Raw genomic sequence first — 10,823 nt, 5'->3', positions numbered from 1 at the left:
AGAGATTCTCTACCCACGGACAATAAAAGGTTGCATGTACACCACGTGACATATGTGGTAAGCAATTCAAACCAATTCAAAAAAAAAAGGTTGCGTGTAAATCATTGCAATACGACATTATTCATTCATCAATTATCAACTTCATCAGTGGTAAAAAGCCCAATGCCACCATCGTTCGCCCTGACATTTCCCCAGCCTGCATCGCATGCACGTACGCGCTTGATCGATCAGAGCTCAAATCCCGTCGAAATCTAGGAACTCGTCCGGGTCAAGCAACGGCACCGCCTCTCCCAGCCCTTGCATCTGCGAGATTGGGACGCGGTGGCCGTCGTCACGCTGCGGCGGCGGCGGGGGCGGAAGCTCACCCGGGGAACCCTGCAGCTGCGCACCGTGCGCGGGGACGATGGCGAGCTGCGCCCGCGTCCTGGCGAGCTCGCACTGCGTGGCCTGAATCTCCTCCTGCAGCTGGCTGATGATCCCGGTGCATCCATACACCGGGTCCTCCACCCGCCACTGCGCCTCCATCGCCATCGTCTCCGCCGCCTGAGCTCTCTCGTCCACCGGCAAGCTCTGCAAAATGGCAACTCAATTTAAATCTTGAACGGTGCAAATGCAAGGAGGAGCTCTAACATGTCAATGGTGGCCGGATCGATTACCAGTGGTCACGTACCTGGAGCAACCTCGCGACGTTGCTGGCGCCGAAGACCCGGTGGACGGAGGCGTAGCGGTGGGGGTGCGACGCCGGGAAGTAGGGGGCGAGCACGCAGTCGTGGGCGCACCGCCGGCGCAGGTACTTGCACGCCGCGCACCTCCTGCCGCCGCCTTCCTGGTCTTCCTCGTGCATTTCCACCTCCACGTCGCCGGTGGTGGACATGATGATCTAGTGCTGGATCCTGGTGCGAGTTCGTGGGATTTCGTGGGATCTCTGGAAGATTTCGGGGAGATCTTGTGAGCGCATGCTTATATACGCATCGTGCATGGAGGGGGGAGCTAGAAATGGCAGCACCAACGGCTACGTCGGTGTAAACATGGCAAGCTTAACGGCATTGCTGTTGCCAATTCTAAGCGCGCCGCACGGCGGCCGCCGTTTGCACCTTCCTTTTACTCTCTCCGCAGGGCCAGCGCTTGGTCTCCCCGGCCAGCACTGCACCGTTGCCGTCGCCCCAGCTCCACCCAGTGATGCGTTTGCTTGTTACGCAACACTGATGAAGGTAGGGTAGGCGTTCTTGGAGTTGGAGCAGATCCTAGAGCTTCCTGTAATCCTGCAACTGCAGCCTTGCTTTGCTGATGAACCACATGGCAATATTGGGGACGTGCAGCATATACAATTCGGACAAGTTAATGTTAGTAGTAGTAAACGACACTGGCAGTGCCAGTCATAGAACTCTTCTTGTGGATGCACTTTCGTCACGCGACTCTGAAAACAAACAAAATAACAGGCCCTGACTTGCATTTCAACAGACCGGCAATCTATTTCGACACGCTCTGTCACGTCTTGGCTATTTTAGACGTAGGATCAATGTATGCCACATAATATTTTTCTCATACTGTGGTGGCAGGACCATGAACTTAAGACCTCTTGTCTCTGATTTCATATTGAATTCATGCTCCGACCAATTCATCCAAAAGTCTGAACTAATGAAGAGAGGTGGGCATCAACAAACATTGGTCACTAGCGTGCCACATCCTTCCATAGGGCGTTGACCTGACACGATTTTAGCGCAAAACAGTCACGTGAGGTCCGGGGACAAGTTATTTTGTAGAAAGGACTCTCTAGTTATTTATTGGGCGAACTATCAAAAAATGCCGTTACATTACTTTCTTTCTTTCTCAAAATGCAAAATCCTCGTTCCCCATTCGCAAATTCCCTTCCCTAACACTAATTCGTATTGTTCCCAAACCCGAGACCATGGACGACGACGTCGAAGGTAGTGAGACATCCCACAACGGCTGAATGGATGTTCCGTCATGGAACGTAGCATGATAGCACCAATGTCGGTTCAAACGCGGGCTTGGTCCCGCATTCATGACGGTACTATCTTTCCCGAAAAAATTTAGGGCATGTTCGGGTCAAAGGGATTGAAAACACAGGTTTGGAATGAAATAGGAGAAATGAAAAGGAAGGTAGATGCAAAACATAAGAACAAAAAACTTTGTAGGAAGCTACAGAGGCCTGTTCGGAATGCAGGATAAGGTAACCCATGAATTCAACACATGTGGGTCCCATGCATTGAATTTTAAATGATACTAATGCTGTGTAAGTGGGCCACTGTGTGTACAAATCAACCTTTTTCACAGCGGATGTGGGTCCTAATGTGCCATGGTCCCGCTTTCCCCCTGCCTGCCTCGGGCCTCCATGAAAAAATGGGCTACGACCGGATGTTTGGTTTCCTGTGAAAACGAAGGCATAGAAAACTTTCCGAATGGCAGAAAATGAAATCATTCCTTAAGGATAGCTTTCCAATGGTCTTCCTGTACTTTTCCTCCATCTCGAACGAGCCCTTAACTTGTTTGAATTAAAATTGTTCAAACAACTTGCTAATTGATTTAAATCATAACTAACTAACCGTAACTCAGAATTAAAGAAATTGTATATGTAATTGGACCCCAAAAATGCAAAGATTGCAGTGGTGCACTTGCTTTTCCTATTTAACAACTATAAAATATTGTTTAGGGCAGAACAATAATTGACTTATTAATTGCATATGAGACCTTTTCAGGAATTGTGTTATATTGCTTCCTACCTCATTTAAAAGGACTTGAGATGATAGTTTACTTATCTTCACATCTTTAGCATGTACTAAACAACATTTAATATTGTTGCCTAACTAAACGGGATCGAACCTAATAATCACACGTGGAGTTTCGACGATATGCAATGAGTTGCATATCAAAGCTTCACTTAATGTGTAGTACTTGCTTGACTTGCCTTTTCCATGCCATGTTTGTTGTTGATTGTGCTTTATGCATGACATGCTTGTTTACCGTATTGTTGGCCTCTTTTCGGATTTGCTTCTTATCGGTAGAGTACAGAGACGATGCGGAGTGGGAGAATTCGTTCAACTACACCTTCAAAGTTTGGCTTACAGATCTTATTCATAGCAGGATAACAAGTAAGAATGAGCATTACCTTGTATACCGTTAGTAGCTTTGCTTGCTGGATGTCTCGGTACTATCATTTGGTCTTGCTACCTTTAAGCCTCCCAATTGCCATGATACAACCTCTAACCTCCACTACCTAGCAAACCTTTTGATTAGCTATGCTACCGTGCTCAGCCCCTCTTATAGCGTTGTTAGTTGCAGGTGCAAGTTTTTCCAAGTGGTAACATGGATATATCTGGGACATCATTATTATATTGCTTATTTGTTAGACTTGACTATATACTTGTCTAACGATGGAAAGCTCAGGCCTATGCCTTGGTGATTTGTTCCACTCCGGTCAACCCTAGCTTCCGTTGTTCTGGCTATTATGTTCCTTGATGAGCTCATCATACTATGTGTGGGGTATTATGCCCGCCCCTTGAACCCCTTTATCTAGCGTTGAACTCTTCTAGAAGGCCCAGCATTGGTACTAAAATTTGCCAACATAAAACTTGCATAGGGATTCATGAACCCGAGGTTTCCTAATAAACAACTTGGGTCAGCACCTAAGAAAAGCATTGGTCCACAATGAGCAGCTGCCAATGCCACCACGGGGAAACTTGGGGTTTGGCTATCAAAAGCTTTGCCCATCCATCTTGACCGGGTCTAAAGATACATTCGGCTATGGTCTAAATGTCGATCCACCGGGAGGTCTTTTGAATTAATTTTACACTCGCTAGAGGAACTTGTTAGTCCCGAACTCCTGGAACATATTGAAAGGATCGATATGGTTGACTAGAGGGGGGGGGGTCAGACGAGATCAGATTCACACCGGAGTGTTCCTCCACACCATCTACGGTATCAACCATACTCTTTGGACGGTAAAGTCCTTAATAAAGGGGGGGGTGAATAAGCAACTACCAATTTTTAGCTTTTCTTTACCAAATTAAACTTTGCATCAAAGTAGGTTGTCTAGATGTGCAACTAGGTGAGCAACCTATATGATGCAATAACAACAAGCATACAAGCAAGCAAGGAGAAACACTAAAGAGCTTGCACAAGTAAAGGTAAGAGATAACCAAGAGTGGATCCGGTGGAGACGAGGATGTGTTACCGAAGTTCCTTCCTTTTGAGGGGAAGTACGTCTCCGTTGGAGCGGTGTGGAGGCACAATGCTCCCCAAGAAGCCACTAGGGCCACCGTATTCTCCTCACGCCCTCACACAATGCGAGATGCCGTGATTCCACTATTGGTGCCCTTGAAGGCGGCGACCGAACCTTTACAAACAAGGTTGGGGCAATCTCCACAACTTAATCGGAGGCTCCCAACAAGACCACGAAGCTTCACCACAATGGAATATGGCTCCGAGGTGACCTCAACCGTCTAGGGTGCTCAAACACCCAAGAGTAACAAGATCCGCTAAGGGATGAGTGGGGGAATCGAAAATCCCTTGGTGGAAGTGTAGATCGGGGGCCTTCTCAACCAATCCCTAGAAAATCAATAAGTTTGATTGGCTAGGGAGAGAGATCGGGCGAAAATGGAGCTTGGAGCATTAATGGAGCTTTGGGGGAAGAGGTGAGTCAAGGAAGAAGAAGAGTACCCCCTTTTATAGAAGGGGATCCCATCCAACCGTTACCCCCAAAACAGCCCCGCAGAGGGCGGTACTATCGCGGGGGGCAGCGGTACTACTGCTGTGACCAGCGGTACTACCGCTCCCCCTCACGGTATTGCCGTGCAGATAGAGAAAGCAAGAGGCGGAGTAGGACCTGGACCCAGGGCGGTACTAACAGCGGTGGTAAGGGCGGTACTACCGCTTAGGAGTGGTACTACCGCCTCTACTGCCGCAGCCCGTGCCCGCAACACCGACCCGAGAAGACCTCTCGAATCGAGGCGGTAAGAGCCAGACTACCCAGCAGTACTACGGCGGTGGGGTCAAGGGCGGTAGTACCGCTGTGGAGCGATACTGCCGCTTGTGACCCTTCGGCCGTAGTACCGCAGGCAGTGCGGTACTACCGCTGGGGCGCCGCGCGAGAGAGAGAAGGAATCTCTCAAATATGCTGAGGACAAGGCGGAGGTGCCAGGCCCCCAGCGGTACTACTGCTGTGGAGCCAAGGCGGTACTACCGCGGAGCGGTACTGCCGCTTGGCTCCTCAGCGGTACTAGGTACTACCGCTTAGACCCAGACAGGACAAGGAAGAGAGGAGAGATCTCTTCAATGGAAAGGAAATGCTCGGAGGGTGAGAAGCTGATGTGTACGTGATGATTCCACCCATGCAAAACCCCAGCGGACCCCCTCTTGATAGTACGGTGCCCTCTACGCAACTAGTCCACCGAGAAAGAAACGAAAGAGCTACACCGTCTTGAAATACACTCCGAGGGGAAGAAGGCGTCTCGTGCCAGGGGAGAATCTGTGAATAATTCAAAGCACAAGATTAGTCCGCAAACATGTTGTCATCAATCACCAAAACTACCTTGAGAGAGATATGCCGTAACAATCTCCCCCTTTTTGGTGGATTGATGACAACTAGGGATTTGCGCAAGGAAAAGAAATAAAGAAGAAAGCTAAGAACTACAAAATATAGACGGGCTCCCCCAGAATGTGTGCACCAAGAGATGGCACGACACACACATTCGGATCAACACTCCCCCTATATTTTATAGTCCAACAATACTAAGCACAAGATATATGAGAGAAATGAATAAACAGGACAAGCATGCATCTCACAATAAACTACAGTACTCTGAATGACATAAGTAATAAGGTAGCGATAGGGAGCATATGTCTCACACCATATGTCTAGAACTTAGGTCTCACACCAAACCAAACCAAAGAAGGACACCAAGAGAACACACAAGAAACCACAAGACGACTCAAAGCACGACACAAGAAGCAAATCCCTACACTCTCTCCCCCTTTGGCAGCGAGACACCAAAAAGGGCATAGAGTGACACCTACGACTCCAGGTGATGGGAGGGAAGAGCTCGAACATCACATCTCTGCATCTTCATCGTGGGTCGAAAACTGCTCGGCATCGGAGTCGGTCCAGTGGCAATTCTGATGAATCCAGTCCTCCTCTTCAGTGATCTGACCCTCAGACCCACTGGCAACAGTGTGCTCCCATCTGACGCATGAGCTCCTTGTGGCGCGTCCTGGCATGCTTCTCCGCCACATGAGTCATGTACTGACCATGAGACTCCATGCAGAAAAGCTTCTTCATCTTGCGCTTAAGCTTCTGTGCCCACGACGGTTCTGCACTAGAGGGGCCAAAGTTCTCCTCATGATCATCAGTAGCAGCCTCACCCTCGGTCCCCATGGCAGCAGCAGCAGCACAGCAGACGGACCCCCTGTGGCAGCAGTAGCAGATGGACCCCCTGTGTGAGGCGCTGTCCAGTTGTCCTTCTTCCTCAGACGCTTGATCTCATGAGAAACCAAGTCTCCAGTCTCTAGCAGCACTCTGGGATAAGTCTGTGCCCAGGCCCTCTCAATGAGCCTCATGATGAATGGACCATAGATAGGACACTTGCGCTCAGACACGGCAGATAGAAGTTCAGACCACATGACATGAGAGATATCCAGGCTCTCTCCAGTGCTTGCTTCCTTCTCATGCTGACAGAAAAGGAGCATGTCCACGAGGTAAGAGTGGACCATATCCAGATTCCCGATCCGAGGGAAGAGAGTCTCACGGAATATGCGATGAAGAATGTCCAGATACGGAGACAGCTCATAGGTCTTCTTCTCAGTTACTGGGTGAACTTTCACAGTGCAGTAGGGCCAAAGGGCTTGCTTGTGGGTGGACGTAGCATTGCGGTGAGGGCGGAAACCGACAGGAGTCTCAAGCCCGTGATCCACCACATCAAGTAACTCCATGAAAGCCTTCCACTTGACAGAAAGCAGCTTGCCATTGGTCATCCATGTCAGAGTCCTGTCGACATCCGTCCCAAGATGGACGGTGGCATAGAATTGAGCCACCAAATCCGCATCGAAATCCTTGTTGAATTGCATGATCCTGAGAATGTTCAGCTGAGTGCACATCTGAAGAGCTTCGCCAAAGTACTCCGGGTCCTTCTCCATAGCATCAGTGTCAATGGAGCGAACATCAACAAAAAGATTCTTCTTGGCCTTGATCACATCAAAGTAGATGGCAAACTGAAAACGGTTCCAGAACGGGCGGTTGACCAAAGTGGGTTCTTGGTCCACCGCATAGGGGTTGCGGCGACGCTTCTCCCAAAACTCCTTGTTGGTCATCTCAGTCACAGTCTTCCCTTTTGGCTTGTTGGCGGCTCGCTTCGATTGCTGAGGAGGTGGAGGAACACTTGCAGATGCACTTGCTGGAGGCGGTTGGGTGCTCGAGGAACCACCGGCTGGCTCAGGTGCGGTAGCGTTTTGATGTGGCACGCCCGGGGTTGATACGGCGACCTTGCTGCTCGGAAGGTCATCACCTGGAGCCAAACACAAGAACACGCAAAACAACCAGAAAGAACGAGCATAAGCCAACAAACTCAACAAAAGATCAAGGTAAGGCAGGAAAATGATGGAAATTGGCAGCAGCGGTAGTACCGTGACCTGCCCGCGGTAGTACCGCCCCAAGCGGATAGTACCGCCCAGAGAGCGGGTAGTACCGCTCTAGGTCAAGCGGTAGTACCGCTCCAAGAGAGCGGTAGTACCGCTTGAGGCGGAGAAACAACAGTTTCTTAGCACGAGGCAGTGAAACAGCGGGTTCCTTCTACCGTGGTCAGATCCGGCACTTACCGGCCTACCAAATTCAAAAATAATCCTACCAAACTCTAATCGAGATAGTCTAGTTGCTTCTCCAACCAACTCAAGCCTAGATTTAGCCAAAATCTAGAGATGCAACCACCATTGCCCCTAAGAAACAAGAACTAAAAGGAGACAAAACGAAAGAAAAGAACGGGGGCAATACCGGCATCCATGGCAAGAGGACGAGGTGGGGATCGACTCCACCAAAGAAATGGAGAGGGACGCCCCGGAGACGGAGATCCGCCGGAGCCCTCCGCGGACGAGAGGAGGCTGGAGAGAGAAGAGAAAAGAGGGGCGAAGTGAATGGGTATGGGGGAGAATAAACCTCCCCCTGCCCCCGACTTAACCCCCTGTTCTCGTCCCCCAGCGGTAGTACCATGCTGGGGGGCGGTAGTACCGCTTACGAGCGGTAGTACCGCGCACCACCAGCGGTAGTACCGCCCAGCATGCCACGGCAACTAAACAGACACGGCTTTAGCTCGACGAAACGACAAAAACAGCAAACACACCAGCAAACGACCAAGACACACCTCTTCACACGAGGGCGGTGGCCGAGGCCACTTATGTTTGAGTCAAAAGGTATGGCACCGCGAAGATTTTAACCTTGGGCCCATGACCAAAACTCGTCTTTTAAGCACAATGCCATCAACAATGGCTAAAGTGAAAGACTTGATCAATTTATGCATAATGGGGGGAGGGAGAGTTCATTGAGAGAACAACACTCCCCCTATGTCCATGCCTACACCTAAACTAGACAACAAATTGAGCGTGGTAGGGTGTGCACGGGTTCAAGCAACATTGCTCGAATCAATGATATTTAGCTCATGCCTTAACTCGCGAAATCTTGCTTCATCCAAGGGCTTCGTGAAAATATCTGCAAGGTTGTCATGAGTGTTGACATAGTTGAGCTCGATCTCTCCTCGCCTAATGTGATCCCGGATGAAGTGATACCGAATCTCAATATGCTTCGTCTTGAAGTGTTGCACTGGGTTGAGAGAAATCTTGATGGCACTTTCATTGTCACACCAAAGAGGCACTTTGTCACAAGTGACACCGTAATCCTTTAAAGTTTGCCTCATCCATAGAAGTTGTGCACAACAACTACCGGCGGCAACATACTCCGCCTCAGTGGACGAGAGAGACACACAACTTTGCTTTTTGGAAGACCAACTTACCAAAGAGCAACCAAGGAATTGGCACCCTCCGGAAGTGGACTTCCTATCCACTTTGTCTCCCGCCCAATCGGAATCCGAGTACCCTACAAGCTTGAAGTTTGATCCTCTTGGGTACCATAAGCCAAAGTTTGGGGTATGAGCCAAATATCGAAAGATTCGTTTGACCGCCACATAGTGACTTTCCTTAGGTGCGGCTTGAAACCGTGCACAAATTCCCACACTCAACATGATGTCCGGTCTAGATGCACAAAGGTAAAGCAAGGAACCAATCATGGAACGATATACCTTTTGATCCACCACTTTACCATTGGGATCTAAGTCAAGTTGGCACTTGGTGGGCATTGGAGTGGAAGCCGGCTTGACGTCACTTAGCTTGAATCTCTTGAGCATGTCTTGAGTGTATTTGGATTGATTGATGAAGGTTCCTTCTCTTCTTTGCTTCACTTCGAACCCTAGAAAGAACTTCAACTCTCCCATGGAGGACATCTCGAACTTTGAGGTCATGAGAGCGGCAAATTCCTCATTGAAAGCTTTGTTAGGAGAACCAAAGATAATATCATCAACATATAATTGGCACACAAACAACTCCCCTTTGACCTTCTTAGTAAAAAGAGTGGGGTCGATTAGCCCAACTTCAAAACCACGGTCTTGTAACAACTCGGTAAGGTGGTCATACCACGCACGTGGGGCTTGTTTAAGGCCATAGAGTGCCTTATCGAGTTGATACACATGATCGGGAAAGTAGGGATCCTCGAACCCGGGGGGTTGCTTGACGTAAACCAATTCATTAATGGGACCATTAAGAAAAGCACTCTTCACATCCATTTGTTGTAACTTAAAGTTATGATGAGAAGCATATGCAATCAACATGCGAATGGATTCAAGACGAGCAACGGGAGCAAAGGTTTCACCGTAGTCGATACCCTCGACTTGGGAGTAGCCTTGTGCTACCAAACGAGCCTTGTTGCGAATGATAATCCCATGGGCATCTTGCTTGTTCTTGAATATCCACTTGGTTCCAATGACATTGTGGTTCCCCGTTGGCCTTGGCACCAATCTCCACACTTTGTTGCGCTCGAAGTTGTTGAGTTCTTCGTGCATGGCATTGAGCCAATCCGGATCTTCTAGCGCCTCATAGACCTTGTGGGGTTCCACACAAGAGACAAACGTGATGCTCACAATAATTTGCTAATTGTCTACGAGTGCTTACCCCCTTTCTTAAGCTTCCAAGCACATTCGTCATGAGATGATCCTTGGTGGAGAGCTTGGAAGCAACCTTGGCGGCACGACGCTCTAATTCCTCCTCGTGGTGAGTTGAGGAGCGGTTACTTGATCATCTTGAGCGCCGTCATGAACTTGTTCTTGATCTTGAACTTGCTCGGGGGAGAGAACTTGACCTTGGGCATCACTTGGTGTGTCAACACCGTCTTGAGTATGATCTTGCCCTTGGTCTTGTTCATGAGGTTGAGGGCCTTCACTTTGTTCTTCGGAAGCGTGTGGGCCTTGGGTTGGTGATGGCTCCACTTGAGTGGAGCATTGTCCTTCTCCTTCGGCCACAAGGGGTTCCTCAATGGGTAGGATGAAACCAACACCCATTCTTCTTATGGCTTGAGGAGGAATTTCATCACCTACATCACAAGTGCCACTTTGCTCCACTTGGGAGCCGTTATTCTCATCAAACTCCACGTTACACGTCTCCTCAATAAGTCCCGTGGATTTATTGAGGACACGGTAAGCATGAGAGTTTGTAGCATAACCAACAAATATGCCCTCATAAGCTCTAGCCTCAAATTTAGACAACCGAACACC

At 49.1% G+C, this 10,823-nt stretch overlaps 1 protein-coding gene across 1 annotated transcript; it reads right to left on the bottom strand.

Annotated features, from left to right (window-relative positions):
• Positions 1-234: 234 nt before the first annotated feature.
• Positions 235-874, bottom strand: LOC125547349 (LOB domain-containing protein 24-like). Its single transcript, XM_048711256.1, has 2 exons — positions 671-874; positions 235-570 (listed from the first exon to the last, which is right to left on the bottom strand). The coding sequence occupies exons 1-2, from the start codon at positions 872-874 to the stop codon at positions 235-237; spliced, it is 540 nt and encodes a 179-aa protein (XP_048567213.1).
• Between the last annotated feature and the right edge of the window lie 9,949 nt (positions 875-10,823).

The sequence above is a fragment of the Triticum urartu genome, chromosome 3 (genome assembly GCF_003073215.2).
Source record: "Triticum urartu cultivar G1812 chromosome 3, Tu2.1, whole genome shotgun sequence".
Taxonomy (NCBI): domain Eukaryota; kingdom Viridiplantae; phylum Streptophyta; class Magnoliopsida; order Poales; family Poaceae; genus Triticum; species Triticum urartu.
This window is presented reverse-complemented; position numbering and strand designations above follow the sequence as displayed.

Coding starts and splice junctions, on each gene's coding strand:
- LOC125547349 (XM_048711256.1), bottom strand. CDS start 874: ATGTCCACCACCGGCGACGTGGAGGTGGAAATGCACGAGGAAGACCAG. Junction 571..670: donor ACGTCGCGAGGTTGCTCCAG/GTACGTGACCAC, acceptor GCCATTTTGCAG/AGCTTGCCGGTGGACGAGAG.